The 19,609-nt window shown below is 43.9% G+C and overlaps 1 protein-coding gene across 2 annotated transcripts in view; it reads right to left on the minus strand.

Annotated features, from left to right (window-relative positions):
- Nucleotides 1-11,755: 11,755 nt before the first annotated feature.
- The window catches only part of stxbp1a (syntaxin binding protein 1a), a gene marked incomplete at its 3' end in the record, with an annotated part of 29,118 nt that continues 21,264 nt past the window's right edge, over nucleotides 11,756-19,609 (minus strand). Inside the window, exons 18-19 of one of the 2 annotated variants that reach the window (XM_084483385.1) lie at nucleotides 17,932-18,086; nucleotides 11,756-11,861 (exon numbers count right to left, since the gene is read on the minus strand). In XM_084483385.1, the coding sequence (XP_084339511.1) occupies nucleotides 11,779-11,861; nucleotides 17,932-18,086 (238 nt within the window). Of the gene's footprint in view, nucleotides 11,862-15,501; nucleotides 15,612-17,931; nucleotides 18,087-19,609 lie in introns of those variants that run through there. The other variant, XM_084483384.1, reaches the window with a different exon arrangement.

Below are 19,609 nucleotides of genomic sequence, written 5' to 3' on the forward strand. Positions count from 1 at the left end.
CCAAATTCAGATACACGTCATCAAGGAGCAGGCATCTGTCTCAAGGATGCCGACGGGTCCACTGTAGACTGGGGTTCGAACCCACAGCCTTTGGTCGTGCCCCCTAGTCAATGCACTCACCAGCCTGTTTGTTTTTTCGTGCGTTGTTTGGGTTTAGTAAAATTCCTCGATACGTGTGTTCCTCTGGTGTCAGCAGCGCTGGCAGGAGCAGGGTGGATGGAGGAGGAGGAGGAGCGTGGGGGAGGCAGGGCTGGACGGTGACAGAAGGAGCAGAGGGAGGAGGAGGAGGAGGAGGAGATGGAGGAGGAGGAGAGCCAACGTGGAGGAGGAGAGCGTCCTCCGCTCCCACACAGAGACCCCAGCGGGGAGGAGGTGAGTCTGGGCTACTGCTAACAACGCTACACCTGCTCTCACTCACTCACCACCTCACCACCTCACTCGCTCACTCACTCATTCACTACCTCACTCACTCACAACCTCACTTACTCACTCACTCACAACCTCACTCACTACCTCACTCACTCACTACCTCACTCACTCACTCAATCACTACCTCACTCACTCACTCACTCACTACCTCACTCACTTACTACCTCACTCACTCACTCACTCACTACCTCACTCACTCACTCACTCACTACCTCACTCACTTACTACCTCACTCACTCACTCACTCACTACCTCACTCACTCACTCACTCACTCACTCACTCACTCACTCACTACCTCACTCAATCACTACCTCACTCACTCACTCACTCACTGAAAAATTGTAGTTTTAAAATTGTAGTTTGAAATTGTAGTTTTAAAACGGTTGTTCATATACCTGTAGTCTATGTGAGCTTACCTGGCCCACGATTACCTTCAACATAAAATAGGTCATTTTTCCATTACACGATTAAATCTCAGAAGTAATTAATTGTGACGAAGCAATATGTCACCCGTTGTGCGTTTTGGTTTAATATCCACCTGCTATCCATTGAATACGTCTGGTAAGACAGAGGGACTCACCACCATGTCATGACATGCAGTGTGCTCCATAACTGAACGGGTCACGATGACATTTTGGTCGTTTGTGTTTCCAGCAGCAGACCCAGAAAGGGGTCACTCAGCCAGCCGGGCCCCCCCGTCCAGGACCGCTCCTCCAGCCCTCCCCCCAGGCGGTCCAGCCTGCACCCCCACACCGGACCCCCGTGAGGCCCCTGACAGTAACCCCTCGGTCGTGGGACGAATGAAATGTTCACTAAAGTAAAATCTACCGACCACTCTGGTTTGTTGGTTACTTTAGTGAACATTTTACGAGTCATTAAGGAAATAGCTTAATTAAATAGATAACTTCATGAACGCTGTTATCAGCCTATTTTCTTAAACTATATCTTGAAATCAAACTTGTTTAATTTGTTTGACATAGTTAATAAGATGAGGATTAAGAAATGGGTAGGTTACTCATCACAGAATGTCTACACTGTTTCAGTTAAAGCAGAGTCATGAGTCAAGGAAATAGCTTAATTAAATAGATAACTTCATGACCACTGTATCAGTCCTATAGGACAGTGGTTTCCAACCCGTGGCTCAGGTCCCGTAGAGACCAAGTGGATCCTGGGTGACCCACGAAGAAAAAAGAGAATTTCAAATATTTGGTTGAATATAAATGGAGATTAATGTTAATTTTCAGACATGGTAATGAGAGTGTATTGCTTATATTACTGCATGAAATACCTGGTGGGTCCTGGGCCCAAAGTAGTGCAGTATCAGTAATAGTAGTATCAGAGTATTCACTCATCTGAAGGGACTGACTCAAGGATCTGAAGGATCAGGCATCTTACAAGTATACTGAAATCTCTCTTCAAAATGCTATAAAACACAGAGTTAGATTTCCCTCGCTGCCTCAGGCACGGCGTAGCCACACAAACCTGTATGATTACCTCTGACTACCTCTGGTCTCTCCACGGCTTCATTCATTCATTCATTCATTCATTCATTCATTCATTCTCTGTGTGTCTACAGAGCCTCAGCCCGGCTCTTGGTCGGGTTCTTCGGTTCCTTCTGACGAGATGCACGCGTTTCACCAGAGCTCAGCCCGGCAGCTCGGACACTCTGCACGTAAGAAACGCCTCCACATGTTCTTCTTCTGTACTTCTTTCAGGGCGCACTCCCACTAGGCCGTCTGTACCGTTGCCCGAGTACGTCTGCCCCCCTGAAGTCTAGATCGTTTGGCGAGTGTGAGCACGCCATCCGTACTCAAGTACAGTTAAATCCCGTGGACTCGGTACACTTCGGAGAGGTGTGCTCAGGCCACGGTACAGATGCTAATGAGCCGACACGCGTACACGCACGGATACGCGACCTATATGTACAAGAGGCAACCGCACTCAGGCCCAGTTGAGATTGCCTAATGTGAGCACAGGCCAGCGGCACAGTGGGGGGGGGGCAGTACGGTACAGGGACACTTTTCCTAGTGTGAGTGCTCCCTTATGCAGTCACGGTGACAATCAACCTAGTGCATCACACTGTTGTTATCATATCTGGAATGTATTTGTTCTTTGTGCGTTGCGCTCCACACCTAAATACTTAAAGTAAATACTTGAGTGAGGTGGCCGACGGCTTCAGTCTTTTTAAGACTTCTGAGTCTTGTTTTAAGTCTCGTTTCCACTGCTGTGGTTCCAGGGCCGGGGGACCAGGCCCCGGCTGGTCCCGGGCCATGTGCCCGGTGTGGCCTCTCAGGGGCTGCAGGGCGTGTGGACCCTCAGACAGGTACCACAGGAGCACAGGACACGACCACAACGCACGTACTTATTCAGTGTACAACGGCGTGTGTTAAATACATGTCTGCTACGGAGCTCCTTTTTATTTGTGGTGATGATATTGTAAAAAAAAAACACACTATGCCAGAATTTGTTGTCTGTTTTTAAATGACTATTATCTATTTATTTTTTTTATTTTTTACAAACATGTGACCAATAAAAAACTTTGAACTTTGAACTTGTAAGGTAATTGAAAGAAGATGTTAACTTATTCACAATGTTCTTTCGAACAATAGAACACACTCTAATATCTGTGTTATTGTCTCATTGACAAGTGCACAGGAGGGATCCCCAGCACGTCCCCAGGGGGCCCCAGCCAGCGGCAGGGTCAGCGGGGGGGGGCCCGGTGGGGGGCCCGGTGGGGGGCCCTGGTCTGACTGCTCCGGCCCCCTCCCTCCTGGGCGGCCTGGGGCTGGTCCACTGGTTACCAGCATGTCACCCAGCACTGCTGTGAGTAGGGCCGCTCGGTTCAATACGTGACACAGTGCCCACCGTACACACATGAACTGTTGTTCTGTTTGTACATATGCCCTGTTGCCGATGCTGTCATCCTGAGTGCCTTACCATAAGTGAAGTTATTACATTAAGTATCCAAAGCGACATAAAGTGCATTAGCACGGGTGGCCCCAGTGGGACTCAAACCTCTCATCTGAAGCACGTTTTAATGCGATAGACATGACCACTTTAAGTGCTAGATATTGTAGTTTAGATTGTCTGGTATGTATGTGTTTATAGCCAGTTGTAGCCCACAGTTCAACTCAAGCAGAAAGGTCATTCGAATAGCATGATGTATAGTTATAGATGTGTAGTTCATATCTTTGAATGGGATGGGCATTAATAATAATAATAACAATAATTATACATTTTATTTCAAGGCGCCTTTCAAGGCTCTCAAGGACACCGTACAAAACATATACACAATCAGAAACAGATGCACAAGAAACAATAGAAATTTTAAAATAAACCAGTTAAAATAAAGTGGACAACGGGTGATGTGATGTGATGTTGTGATGTGATGTGGTGATGTGATGTGATGTGATGTGATGTGGTGATGTGATGTGATGTGATGTGATGTGATGTGATGTGATGTGGTGATGTGATGTGGTGATGTGATGTGATGTGGTGATGTGATGTGGTGATGTGATGTGATGTGATGTGGTGATGTGATGTGGTGATATGGTGATGTGATGACCTCAGTGATCTCCCGTCACCTTAGGCTGTGCCCGTGTGCCCAGACGGGGCTGACGCCGGACTCGCGACCCCATCACGTCCGCCACGCCCACGGCCTGGGCCGCGCGTCCTCCGAGGGGGTCAGGGGTCACGGGGAGGTGAGCAGGTACCACCCGGGTACTCGTCCGCCGGTCGCCGCGCAACGGGACTCTCTGGGCGGCTCCCTGAACAGGGCCCTGCGGGCGGCCAGGGACATGAGGCTGACGTCGGGGCGCATGGCGCGCTCGCTGGCCTCGGGGCTGCTCTACCAGGAGGCGCTGGCCCAGTCCTGCAGCTACTAGCTCTGCTGCTAGCCCGCTGGTAGCTCTCTGCTGGAAGCTCCCTCCTGCCAGCGTTCTGCCTGCACTCAGCAGCTTCCTGCTGACTTTTAACTAGTCTTCCTCAGTTTACTGTCACCTTTCTACTAGCCTTCTGCTAGCCTGCTGCTAGCTTTATGCTAACTTTTAACTAGTCTTCCCCAGTTTACTGTTCACTTTCTAGTAGCCTTCTATTAGCCTGCTGCTAGCTTTATGCTAACTTCTAACTAGTCTTCCCCAGTTTACTGTTCACTTTCTACTAGCCTTCTGCTAGCCTGCTGCTAGCTTTCTACCAGAATGCTGCTAGCTTTCTGCTAACTTTTAACTAGTCTTCCCCAGTTTACTGTCTCCTTTCTACCAGCCTTCTGCTAGCCTGCTGCTAGCTTTATGCTAGCCTGGCTACTAGCTTTCTACCAGAATGCTGCTAGCTTTCTACTAGCCATTTTGCTAGCTTCACACCAGCATTTGGCTCGTTTTCTGCTTACCTTCTAGTCTCCTGCTAGTTAGCTGCTAGAATTCTGCTAGCCTGTGACTAGCAAACAATAAAATAGGAACCGCTGCAGTTGTCAAGTCTAATAAAGCATTCATAATTACAAGAACCATTATTTATTTGTTGTTCAGCTGTAATGTTTATGATTGTTTGATTTGTGAAGTTGGTTATTATTCTTTGTGATTCTTCTGTTACTGCATTATTGCTGATTGTAATGATTTGGGTAAATGAGACGATACTGGCTCCCTGGAAGTAAGAATTTCACTCATCCCAAAGTTTTCAAACTGTCCTTTTATGAAAGCATTTACAGACTATGAAACGATTTTCTTAAAATATATCTTGAAATCAGAATTGTTTAATTAGTTTGACATAGTAAGATGATTAAGAAATGGGTAGGTTACTCATCACAGAATGTCTGCAATATGAAATATTTCAGAGAGAGAGTTTTAAACCTTAACACATTTTGAATAGCTGTTGATAATTTAATTTTAATGTAACATAGTTTATTGTAATAGAACCAGAGTTTATTTTGAGGTTTTAACATTTCGTGATTTTTCTACTTTTGTACCAAGATTTGATCGTCTGTATATTTTTGCCTTTTTTACATTTTTAGAATGCATGTCCTTGAAGTCCTTGAATGAATTACAAATAAAATACAACAAACAGTATCTTGAATTCTTCTTCTTTAATTAAAGGGCCTCTATTTTACCACCAGGTATGGTATGAGAAGCCATTTAAAATATATGTATATTGCGTAACGCTGTCATTTTTTGTCGGGATGAAAGGGGTAACAGTGTCGTTTTTTTGTAATAAAAGGGGTAACACTGTCGTTTTTTGTGATTAAGTACTGTGGGGCCAAAAAAACCCATAAGGGGTAACACTGTCGTTTTTTTGTGATAAAGTACTGTCGGGCCAAAAAAACCATAAGGGGTAACACTGTCGTTTTTTTTGTGATAAAATACTGTCGGGCCAAAAAAAAAGATAAGGGGTAACACTGTCGTTTTTTGTGATAAAATACTGTCGGGCCAAAAAAAAAGAAAAGGGGTAACACTGTCGTTTTTTGTAATAAAATAGTGTCTGCCCAAAAAAACATAAGGGGTAACAGTGTTGTTTTTTTGTAATAAAATACTGTCGGGCCAAAAAAAACATAAGGTGTAACACTGTCGTTTTTTTGTGATAAAATACTGTCTGGCCAAAAAAAAGATAAGGGGTAACACTGTCGTTTTTTTCCAATCATGAACAAAAAACATAAGGGGTAACACTGTCGTTTTTTTGTAATAAAATACTGTCGGGCCAAAAAAAACATAAGGGGTAACAGTGTCGTTTTTTTGTAATAAAAGGGGTAACAGTGTCGTTTTTTTGTAATAAAAGGGGTAACACTGTCGTTTTTTGTGATTAAGTACTGTCGGGCCAAAAAAACCATAAGGGGTAACACTGTCGTTTTTTTGTGATAAAGTACTGTCGGGCCAAAAAAACCATAAGGGGTAACACTGTCGTTTTTTTGTGATAAAATACTGTTGGGCCAAAAAAAAAGATAAGGGGTAACACTCGTTTTTTTGTGATAAAATACTGTCGGGCCAAAAAAAGCATAAGGGGTAACACTGTCGTTTTTTTGTAATAAAATACTGTCGGGCCAAAAAAAACATAAGGGGTAACACTATCATTTTTTTGTGATAAAATACTGTCGGGCAAAAAAAAACATAAGGGGTAACACTGTCGTTTTTTTGTGATAAAATACTGTCGGGCCAAAAAAAAGATAAGGGGTAACACTGTCGTTTTTTTGTGATAAAATACTGTCTGGCCAAAAAAAAGATAAGGGGTAACACTGTCGTTTTTTTCCAATCATGAACAAAAAACATAAGGGGTAACACTGTCGGTTTTTTGTAATAAAGTACTGTCGGGCCAAAAAAAACATAAGGGGTATCACTGTCATTTTTTTTGCAATAAAGTACTGTCGGGCCAAAAAAAAAGATAAGGGGTAACACTGTCGTTTTTTGTAATAAAATAGTGTCTGCCCAAAAAAACATAAGGGGTAACAGTGTCGTTTTTTTGTAATAAAATACTGTCGGGCCAAAAAAAACATAAGGGGTAACACTGTTGTTTTTTTGTGATAAAATACTGTCTGGCCAAAAAAAAGATAAGGGGTGACACTGTCGTTTTTTTCCAATCATTAACAAAAAACATAAGGGGTAACACTGTCGGTTTTTTGTAATGAAGTACTGTCGGGCCAAAAAAAACATAAGGGGTAACAGTGTCGTTTTTTTGTAATAAAATACTGTCAGGCCAAAAAAAACATAAGGGGTAACACTGTCGATTTTTTGTGATAAAATACTGTCTGGCCAAAAAAAACATAAGCGGTAACACTGTCGTTTTTTGTAATAAAATAGTGTCTGCCCAAAAAAACATAAGGGGTAACAGTGTCGTTTTTTTGTAATAAAATATTGTCGGGCCAAAAAACATAAGAGGTAACACTGTAGTTTTTTTTTCCAATCATGAACAAAAAACATAAGGGGTAACACTGTCGTTTTTTTGTAATAAAATACTGTCGGGCCAAAAAAAACATAAGGGGTAACACTGTTGTTTTTTTGTAATAAAATACTGTCTGGCCAAAAAAAACGTAAGGGGTAACACTGTCGTTTTTTGTAATAAAATACTGTCGGGCCAAAAAAAACATAAGGGGTAACACTGTAGTTTTTTTCGTAATAAAATACTGTCGGTCCAAAAAAAACATAAGGGGTAACACTGTCGTTTTTTTCGTAATAAAATACTGTCGGTCCAAAAAAAACATAAGGGGTAACACTGTCGTTTTTTTCGTAATAAAATACTGTCGGTCCAAAAAAAACATAAGGGGTAACACTGTCGTTTTTTTGTAATAAAATACTGTCGGTCCAAAAAAAACATAAGGGGTAACACTGTCGTTTTTTTGTAATAAAATACTGTCGGTCCAAAAAAAACATAATGGGTAACACTGTCGTTTTTTTGTAATAAAATACTGTCAGGCCAAAAAAAACATAAGGGGTAACACTGTCGTTTTTTGTAATAAATTAGTGTCTGCCCAAAAAACCATAAGGGGTAACAGTGTCGTTTTTTTGTAATAAAAGGGGTAACACTGTCGTTTTTTTTTCCAATCATGAACAAAAAACATAAGGGGTAACACTGTCGTTTTTTTGTAATAAAGTACTGTCGGTCCAAAAAAAACATGAGGGGTAACACTGTCGTTTTTTTTGTAATAAAATACTGTCGGTCCAAAAAAAACATAAGGGGTAACACTCGTTTTTTTTGTAATAAAATACTGTCGGGCAAAAAAAAACATAAGGGGTAACACTGTCGTTTTTTTGTGATAAAATACTGTCTGGCCAAAAAAAAGATAAGGGGTAACACTGTCGTTTTTTTCCAATCATGAACAAAAAACATAAGGGGTAACACTGTCGGTTTTTTGTAATGAAGTACTGTCGGGCCAAAAAAAACATAAGGGGTAACAGTGTCGTTTTTTTGTAATAAAATACTGTCAGGCCAAAAAAAACATAAGGGGTAACACTGTCGTTTTTTGTAATAAAATAGTGTCTGCCCAAAAAAACATAAGGGGTAACAGTGTCGTTTTTTTGTAATAAAATATTGTCGGGCCAAAAAACATAAGGGGTAACACTGTAGTTTTTTTGTAATAAAATACTGTCTGGCCGAAAAAAACATAAGGGGTAACACTGTCGTTTTTTGTAATAAAGTATTGTCGGGCCAAAAAAAACATAACACTGTCGTTTTTTTGTAATAAAATACTGTCGGGCCAAAAAAAACATAAGGGGTAACACTGTCGTTTTTTCGTAATAAAATACTGTCGGGCCAAAAAAAACGTAAGGGGTAACACTGTCGTTTTTTGTAATAAAATACTGTCGGGCCAAAGAAAACATAAGGGGTAACACTGTCGTTTTTTGCAATAAAATACTGTCGGGCCAAAAAAAACATAAGGGGTAACACTGTTGTTTTTTCCAATCATGAAAAAAAAACATAAGGGGAACACCAGTGGCGGCTGGTCAATAGAGGGCGCTAGGGCGCTGCCCCTCCGTGGAATATTCACTCGAATATATCTGCCAACTTTGAATAAACTATTATACATACGAAATAAATCAACAAAAATACATAGCGTTTATCCTTGTTTAATTGTGTGATAGACCGTACATGCAACTGCCAGCAACCATTTAAATGTGTCTGAACATAAATGATTTGGGCTAGGCTAGTTATTGGTCATTCAAAATAAAGTCCTCGGGTCGCAGCAGTGTGCGTCCCAGGCCAATGGTATGGCTTTTCTGTTTTTTTTTTATCACTACACGATTGGACAATTCAGCGAATCAATCAAATAAGCTACCTCCCTCAGCAACACTCGTGCAACACAACTACAGCAAAGAAGAGATAGATCGCTAACTAGCAGAGAGTTGTAAAAGCACTTTCCACCCATTTCAGTGGAGGAATTGGACTCCCCAAGCAATGTTATACTTAAAAGCAGCAAGTAAGTTACATATTAATTTAGTCTTTCGGCCTGTAGCATATAAATAATAAGCTACTGTCCCATATTTCTAACTGCATTTGAAATAGCCATTGAGACACAATAATGGACGCTATAGGACAGTGATCATGATTTGCCTCAATATCATAATAACAACAATGGGTAAGCTTGCCCAGGCCCTGCAAGTCAGGATGTAGGCTATGAATCTGAATGAATAGTAGGTAATAGGTAATATGTAGTGGCCATCTCCAAAATGCACCAGAATACAGGAAATCAAATCTACCAAATTAATTTTTTTCTATTACTGCGCCCCACCAACAATTTTTATCACCAGCCGCCACTGCATATCCCCTTTAATTGCATATTTTTTCAAACTCGTAAACATAGTTATTGTCATTAAACCATAAGTAAACATCCCTGGCCCCTGTTCTTATGCAGCGTTGATCGGTCTACTGCAGGCCTGCGTGTGTTTTGTCCTTGCATTGTTGCCGTACTGCTGCAGAGCAGTTTGACATATTAAAGGTTATGCTTAACGTTTTCTGTATTTTATTATTAAGTTCAAGAAAGTAGGCCTAATGCAAATCAGGATGAATAGTAATTCAAACGAAATATCCATTAATATGAGTTTAAGAATAGTTAGCATTAGATTTATTTTGTGTGTATGCTAGTTCAGCTGGTGTTACTTAATGCATTACATTGTTATTGTTGTTTTACAAACGCAGATTCTGAGAGCAGACACCAAATGTAGAAGACTGAAATGTGTCTCCTACTGAAGGCGTGTTTGGTTTCAGTGGAATAGGTTACACACAATATGTTGCTACTGATTTGAATAAATATGTACACATATACTGTAGCTAATCAACTATGGAAACCGTAATCTCGAATGATGTTGGCCGGTTAAAGCAAAGAACGGCAGGAGAAAGTGACAACTGTGGAAGCCAATTTATTAGACAGCCTTGGTAGGATAGGAACACATGAAAGTATTGTTTGTGCTTCAACACTGGCAAACATGGACCCCGATAAGTTCAACAGGTCTGAGACAGACTAATGTTTTAATGTCACTATCTCTTTTATTTTTTCTTGATAAATAATTTATATAAATTAAGTGGATCGACAGTGAATCCTATACAACAGCAAAAAAAATAAAAAAAACGTGAGAGGGATTTTTAAACACACACAACAAGCGTTTGCATCACAGAAAACGCGTAGTGCAATAGACAACTTTTGGCCAGAAAAGGAGGGAGAAGTCAGAGGAAGGACAGAATGACATACAAACTTAAATGTGGGATTTGAGGTCTTTACAAAGCCATTCACCATTGGAGGGTTTACATTGCACTATAGAGGAGGGGGGTTTGGGGGGGGGGGGGGCGTGGGGGAAAGAAAATATAGATATTACTTATTTTCCCCAGCGGTCCATTAAAGAGCTACAGCTAAACACATCACGACAAACAGTGTATTCACATCGGCATTTTAAAAAGGAAAAGGTTCACTAGTTCACAGTTGGAAATATCACCAGGCAGACGCTACAGTGAGACGCTAACACAGCAACAACACTAATCATGGCCCCGTTATTAACCAATGAGAAGACAGAATACAATACTGAAATACAATTGGCCCATTAAGATTATTCTTTAAATATCTGCAAGCAATGGGCTTTTTTGACACTAAAACCTGAAAGTTTCTCCAGGAATAAAAAATAAGGGGGGGAATAAGGTTGCGACAAAGAAAATACTTCCTGTCTTTCGGCCGAATAATTCGGTCAAAAGCTTCGTCACACGTGACTTGTTTGGCCAAGATAATTAGCAAAGAAGATCTCAGTAAAACATTTTGTTAAAATTCCTCTGCTCTCCGGGGAAACATCCACACCGAATCACGTACACGGAAAAAACTGTCCACACAAAGTCCAAGCATGCTACCGACACGAACATCATCAATAGGGTCCTCTTTTCATCCCGTCCCTCGTTATATTGCGTGTTGAATGATATGATTTCACTATACATCCACCTCCCCTCCTCCACCCGTTCCCCCTTTTTTTAACCAAATGAACACCAAAGAAGAAAAAAACTAAAAACGGAGGAATCTCTACGTTTACACACCCGAGCGGGTATCATAACACACACTATTACATTTGGTACGCTCCATCTCGAAATGGCCTCGTGTTGATCGCTAAACCGTTTTTGAAGAAGTCTTATTCCCTTGCAGCCATTGTAAAACATGTAAATACTTGCAATGATTTCGGTATTATTTGTTACAACATAGATATTTAGATAGATTTTTTTTTTTTTGTCGAAGGTGTCTCTTTTTTTCGTAGCTTTTACTTTATCTCAAGCAAGATGCATAAACATTTAATGCAGGGATTGGGGCGGAGGCCGGGGGCGTGGGGGGGGGGGGGGGTCATGGACGGGTGGGGGGGGGGGGGGGGGGGGTTGTGAGGAGGAGAAGGAGGTGTGAGGAGGAGATCCTAGCTTGCCACCTCCTCGTCGGGTTTGTTCATGGCCTTCAGCTGCTCCAGGAGACTAGTGGGGGTGAAGATGTGAGTTGATCCTGCAGACAGAGAGAGAGAGAGACGCGCACACAGGCACATAGGCGCGCACACACACACACACACACACACACACATATATAGGCAGACACACACACACACACACACAGAGAGGCACACACACACACACACACACACACACACAGGCAGACACACACAAACAGGAAAAGACGCAAGCAGCAGACACACACACACACACACGCAGACACACAAACAGGAAAAGACGCAAGCAGCAGACACACACACACACACACACACACAAACGGGCACATACACACACACACACACACACACACACACAGGCAGACACACATAAACAGGAACAGACACAAGCAGACACACACACACACACACAGAAAAACAGCATTAGAGAGGCCCTGGTAGGCGTAACAGGAGCACAGGTAAATGTGTGTTCAGCTCTTGTCTATGAATGCCTGAATGAGGGCAGTGTGTCACAACATGAAACACCAAACAGCCAGAGTTAAATGAAATCCATGATCATTAGCTGTAGCCGTTCACATGGATCATGTGTTAAAGGGGTTTTCAAACTCTTTACGTGAAGTCACACCAAAAAGACACACCAGAGGAAACGGCAAAACACCAAAACACAGTCACAGTCAAAAGCTTGTTAAATGAACGCTCATTTAGTCAGGTTATTGTTGTTGCATGCAGGTGGAACGTATGGTTTTTAAGACGTGATCAAGACAAGACAAAGACAAAACAAGACAGGGCAGGGCAGGGTTTCTGTGAGTTGGAGGAAGCATAATTAGAGTTGTGTGTTACGGCACAGCGAGAAAATGAAAAGAACATTATGAGAAGTTCATGCAGCTGGTGAGTAACCATCCGATTACACCGCCGAACAGAAGTCTACTTGTGAAGATAGAAACCCCCAAGTTTAGCCCCCAATTTAACCGCTAGATCCAACGTTATGGATGGAAATGCCCTTTGACCACTGTAATGAGCTGATGGACAGCTGAATACACATTTGGAAACTTTTGTAAAAGAAAACAAAAAAACTAGGTTTGTGCCTGACAGGAGTAAACCAAATCGTTTTGTGGAAAGGAAATTATTTTTGTCAAAGGGTTTGAAAATCAACCGTTGTTGCTGTTTATTTTTTTGAATCCAAATCCAAGTATGCACAGCTTTGATTTACTCCCTCGCACCGCTGTGGGTATTTAGTTTTGCGTTGTTTTGTCTCCGTGGCCAAGCTGTACGCATGTTCTGTCTCGGTTAAACACTCATCTCATCTCGGTCTCGCTCTTTTAAGACTGATTTTAACTTTAAAATGACCCAAAATACCCCCCATTATTTTATGGATCAAAACAAGAGATGTGATCCAAACAAAGACAACATCAGAACAGGTGCAGTGGAGAACGAGGCTAGTCCCGTCTAAAGTTGGTGTTACTATGACGATGCAGGCGTTGGGGTGGGGGGGGGTTGGGGGTGGGCGGGTGAGGGTTTGAAGGAGTAGACATTAGTCGCACAACTTCGGACTGGACTCACAAAGTTCTCTCTCTGTCCTGGCAACCGAAAATCACACAGCTTGGTACGAACAAGTTGGCCAAGAGACACAACAGCAAACATGTACAAATCTCCCCGTTATTAAAAAAAGACCACGTTAGCTTAAGCAAAAATATAATACATATTTTATTAATGAAAGGGCCATTTTGTTGAGGAAAAAAAGTAGTGTTATGTCCGTTATGTGGCAGTATGTGTATGGGTGTCCATACTGCATTGATTGATGCTAATTGAGAAAAAGTGAGTGAAACCATAAAACCAGATGTTGGTTCATAAACAATAAGGCTATAGCGGATTTGTTCTGAATGAGATGGATGCCTGTGGCTATTGTTTATAGAAAATCTATCAATGGGTTCAAGAATAAATATATACTTAGCAAAAACTATGTAGTAGCCATGGTGCTGAATCCAAAGCCAAGGTATGGCATTTATTTGAAAATACTTTATTTATCCCTGGCTAACACATTAAAGTACATATCTTTACCTATGCGTTCTGGGTTAATTATCCCACATCAGGGCCCGATTTTCTACCACGTTGCTACATATACAGTACGTGCTCTGTGGAATTTACTAGTTTCAGGTCCTGACCTTATGAACTAACTGATGAGATTTGAACTGAACGGAACTTTAGGAGGCATAGGACCAGAGAGAGAGGGGAGATCGAGGCAGCAGTGCATGGCATTACGCATCTCTCGTTTTGAATGCCACCGAGCAGCTAATGCTTATCAGGAGGAGCAGGGATGCGTTCCCTCCGCTGCCTGCAGAGTCACGGTCAGGATGCTCGCCGTAGAGGGACGGAGGGGATACACACTTTGTGTACACACTTTGTGTATCTTGAGCTATGTCCTCCGGAGCTAGCTTTGTCTTTATGTAGAGCTCCTGAACTGAAGGTGATCCAACTCACATCTGACTAGTCACGGTATTTGCTACCGTGCAACGAACGACGGACGGGCACGGGATTTGTCATAGTTTGATTTCCGATTACAGATTTAACAAAAGTTCTCTCTGCGCCTTTTCGACTTATTTAAACTGTTTAGCGATGGGGATGAGCCGCACCAATGCAGTTTTAGATGAGTTGTTCATTTATTATAAAAAATATTGTTAGTGTCTTGATACTTGATATAGCCTATTGATATCTAGATCACTATTTAGCGATCTCTGCGGGTGAAACAGAGGTCATGTATGTCAGATGAGGGAAATTAAAAAAAAAAAGAAGAAGGAAAAGAAGGAAAGACAAGCAAATCCTTCTTTGAAATCCAACATCAACTCATGGACCGGTCCTGAAAAAAATAATCAGTTGAAAAAAAATGTAATAATCAGGTGAATAGGTGACTCCCCTTTTGGGGGAAGGGGTTGGTTAGATCAAATAATAAAAGAATCAAACGTTACAAATTGATAAAGGTGGATCTCTGGGGGTAGATTAAATCTGCTCCGGAGGAGAGATGGAATATGGGACAGGAGGCGGGGGGGTGGGGGGGGGGGGGCAAAAGTGAGCCTCGAGGGACGATTTAATCCACCCGACGGAGATAGTGGTGGTAGAAAGTGGGGGTAACAGTGATGGGGTCGCGACCCCTCTCCCACCGCCCCCCCCGCCCCCCCCCCCCCCTGGCCGCGGCGGCATTGGCCACTCCCCTCTCCTCAAGACATCCCACCGGTCCGGACACCACCACACCAGACCCCAGAGTCCTACATCGCTCTTTAGAGGGTTCCGATTACGGTGTGTGTGTGTGGTGGTCCATCCCCCCCAAAGTGGGGGGGGGGGGGGGGATGCATGTCGGGCGAGTGGTCCATGCATGGGGGGGGGGGCCTCGTTCAGGAGATAAGGTTTGAAGGGGGGGGGGGGGGGGAGGTGTGGAGCAGGAGGGAGGGAGGGAGAGGTGGAGGAAGAGGCGACCCCCATCGCTGTTGGTTAAGGGGGGGGGGGGGGGTGTAGGGGGGGGTGTAGGGTGTGGCGGGTGAGGCTGGAGTGTTCAAAACAGGAAGGGAGAGACGGTTAGAAAGAAAACCAAAAGCCCTTGTGCTGTGATTGTCAGAAAGGGCTTCTTTGGGCGGCTGCCTTTACTTTGTTCTCAGCGTGAACGCTCTGTCTCCCCTCCCTCTCTCTCCCCTCTCCTCTCTCTCTGCCTCACTCTTCTGAGGGGTCTGGTTCCTCAAAGGAGACCCTAGTGGACTCTCGGAAGTCGGGGTGCTTCAGGTCCGATAAGAATTTGGTGGGGGTGAGCGTGTGGGTGGCACCTGTGGAGGGACACAGCCTGCTTCACCACTCGATTCTGACCCCGCCCACTCGCTCTCTCACTCTCTCTTTCTCTCTCACTCTCACTCGCGCTCTCTCACTCTCTCACTCTTTCGGTCTCCTCTCGCATTCTTGCACTCTTTTCTGTTTCTTTAATTAAAGGGGAAATCCGGTGTGAAATGGATCTGGGATGTGTTTAGTATCATAACGAGTTTGAACGTTCGTTTGGGAGCAAAAAAAAACGCATATAGATGCCATCTTGTCTTCAAGACTCGATAAGTAGTTTGGCAAACATGTGTGTTGTTGACGGTCTGTGTAGCTCTGCGTTCGCCAATGTACTTATCGAGTCTTAAAGACAAGACGGTGTCGACGGGTGAACTACTGATGGTGGTATTGTGTGTATAAAATGTCTTTCTTAATAAACCATCTGTACACACCTTATTACACTACCAAAGAAGTGGCTACTTCTATCCTTGTAAGTGGTCTAAAATAGCGATTTATTTTTTTACCATGAGACATGCCCTTATCGTTCCAAGCTTACAGCGTTTTGGTAGAATTGGCTAAAAACAGCCAACTTAAGAATGCGTCTATATGCGCTTTTTTGCTCCCAAACGAACGTTCAAACTCGTTATCATACTAAACACATCCCAGATCCATTTTACACCAGATCTCCCCTTTAACTCTCACTCTTTTCACTTGCTCACTCTCTTTCACTGCTTCCACACTATTAGTTGCTCTTTAACTCACTTTCTCTCACAATCTCTCACACATTCACATTCACTCTCATTTCCGTCACACCTTCGTCAATCATGAAAGAAAAGGGTTAAAAACATACAACAAGCCAACTATTTCACTTAGAGCACACACACACACTTAAACACACACATACATAGACACACACACACACACACACACTCATGGTTAAAAACACCCAACAACACACACACACACACACACAGACATTACACACTCAACAGTGGCACATGTATCATAGGAACAAACAGATAGCACATAGCATAGCTACAAGTCAAACAACACAACAGTTTTCCTTTTAGACGTTGGTAGCGTAAGCGGCGCGCAACAACAAGCTAGCAAGGTATGTTGAATTTGAGTTACAAACACAAGACCGAAAACACACTAAAATAACAGACTACACTACACACCGAAGACAGAACATTATGTTTACATATTATTGCACAGGAGACGAGGGCAGTATCATCTAGGGTCCAAACCTTTATAATTGTCAGTACTTTATACAGTTATAATGTGCAATGACAGTTAGTCAACCAGTAAGATAGCTGGTCACTGATTTGGTCCAATGCCCTGGAAGGGAAACCTTACCTTATAAATATAAACTATATATCTCTTAACTTAACCGACAGTATTAAGGTCTGTGATATTGATACAGGGCCTTAAGGAGAGCATAAATCTGCATCAAAATGGTTCCTAAACATATTAACATGATACTGTAATACAGAAGAGGTAAGTGGGGATTCAAGAGAAACTACCTTGGAGAGATTAGCATCCTGGCTACAAAGGCAGCTACACATCATCACATCATACTACCTGAGGCCTTGGAGGAGGGACTCCCGGACGGCGATAACCCAAGCCCCTCCCCCCCCCTGCTTCCTCCTCCATTTCCTACCGTCTCTCCCCCCTCACCCTCTCCCCCTGGTTCACTCTACCCTCCCCCGCCTTCTCCCCCTCTATCACCCTCTCCCATCCATCGCTCTATCCTTCATGCAGCCTCGCCCCTCACTCTCCCTCTCACCTCCCTTCACCGCTCAATCTCTCCCCTCCGCCCCCTCTTCCCAACCCGCTCTCTCCCCTCCTTCACCCCTCTCCCCCTTCTCTTGTTCCCTCCTGACCCTCACGCCCATCCCTCCTCGCTCTCTCCCTTCTCTCCACCTCACCCCCTCCCCCTCTCTCTCCCCCTCCTCTCCGTCTCTCCGTCCTCTCTCCCCTCGATAACGTCCCTCCCTTCACTCTCTCCCTCCCCTCACTCTCCCTCCCCCTCACACTTGCTCACCTGCACTCTCCTTCACCCTTCCCTTCATCTCTCCTCCCCCTCTCCCTCCTTTATCTCCTCCCTTCTCCTTCCCCTCCACCTAGATCTTCTCCAGCCCTCACCCTTCCTCCTCCCACCCCATATACCCCCCACTCTCCCCTCTCCTCACACCCCCCTACCCCCTGACTCCCCTCCCCCCCTGCCTCCCCTCTCTCCCCCTCCCTATACACCTGACTCCACTCTCTCCAACCCTCCGCCCCTGACTCCCCTCTCTCCCCCTCTCCCCCTCTCTCCCCCCCGGTGTCCCTACTCACCGATGATGGCCTCCCACTTCCCGTTGGCCTGCGTGACCTCGTAGGCGCAGCGCATCTCGCTGAAGGAGGCCCCCCCGATGATGAACACCATGACGCGGGGCCCCGTGCGGTACTCCCCGGGGGTCTTGTTCTTGTGCCAGTGGCCGTACCGGGCACTGGGGGCCGGGGAGAGAGAGAGGGGAAGAGAGAGAGGGGGAGAGAGAGAGGGGGAGTCAGGTATAGCGTTCAAGAGCAGCACCGTTCACAGGGTACCTGCAGAGCTAACTCAGGTATTTAATAAACTGAGACATAGAAAAAAAATAATTGTGAAATTTGAAAAGAATTATCTAATTCCTCAAAAACATCAAATTCCTCAATAAGTCCTTAAGCAACTTTCGGAAGTGGTAAAATAATGAACCTCAAATCAATACAGGCCTATAACCTGTATGTATTTTATGTGAAGAATATATTTGTTTGCCTGCGCAGGCACGATAATGTGTGTGTCCCTCTCTTGAACCATCTTCCACGTCCGTCTTCTCGATCATGTTCATTAAGGCATGACATGAATTGAAGTCAAATGGAAAAGGTGCGTACCATGTGCATATTTGAATGGTCTTTTTTTGCTAAGGAAACAAACAACCTACAATTATTTTCATACAATCAAACTAATTTGGATTCATGAGCGGACCTCAATGTGACCATTTAGTTTCACTGTTATAAATGGTAGCATATATCCCTCTTTTGTTTCAATACCAACCTCGGCAATAAAGTAACATTCCTGCATTGATCAACTATGTATGTGGGTTGTCCACTGTGGGCTGTGTGTGTGTGTGTGTGGACTAGGCTGGTTTAAGCAGCCACACCTGCCCCAGTCTGATTGGTCTCTGGGGCTTGGGTGAGGCTGCACACCTGTTGTGCATTAGGTAATCAATGTGCACCGCCTTCACCACACACACTCAGGGAGACCTCCTGCCTGGCAGCCTGTTACACCATCTGCTGTGTATTATTATACTCAGCCATGGCAATAAACCGGTTCCACCATCACCACCCTGTGTCCTTTTCTTGTCTGGAAAGTCCCCACTCTGGGCGCCAGTGTGACTAGGGCTGGCTTTACACAACAACGATCTGAACACAAACCGCAAAAGTGCCATTGGCGTTCCCCACTTTTCACTCCACGTTTAGACGAGCGTCTTTGGGTGGAAATCTGCGCGCATATGGTGACGCAAAAGTGTGTGAAATCTGACATGTTTGTTGTGGTTTGCCTGTGCTGCACGTGGACGTGACGTCAACGCGTACGGGGCGAGAGCCAGCGTGAGCAGCTCAGAGCACCACTTTTGCGTAGTTAACCCTTCAGACGGAAACGCAACGGTGGAGCGTTTTTAAGATTTCCACTCTGGAGGGTGGGTTCATTTTTTTTGCGTTTTTAAGCCCCGAAAACGCTGTCGCCGTCTAAACGAAAGGCACATCTGATCAAATATTTTGTTGTGTAAAGCCAGCCTAGGTCCATGCTAAACCTGGCTGTCACACTCCAGCTGTGTGTCTTTTACTGCGCTCTCCATAACAAGCACACAGGGTCCTCTTCTATCTGACCTCAAACACTCAGTTCACACTTCAGTTCACTGCACTTTGGGCATTGAGGTTTTGTAAAGGGAATACGCAGCTGGGGTCTCTCTAGCCGTTTCTCAATTCACGTTCTCGT

The sequence above is a fragment of the Micromesistius poutassou genome (genome assembly GCF_964030765.1).
Source record: "Micromesistius poutassou genome assembly, chromosome: 18".
Taxonomy (NCBI): Eukaryota; Metazoa; Chordata; class Actinopteri; order Gadiformes; family Gadidae; genus Micromesistius; species Micromesistius poutassou.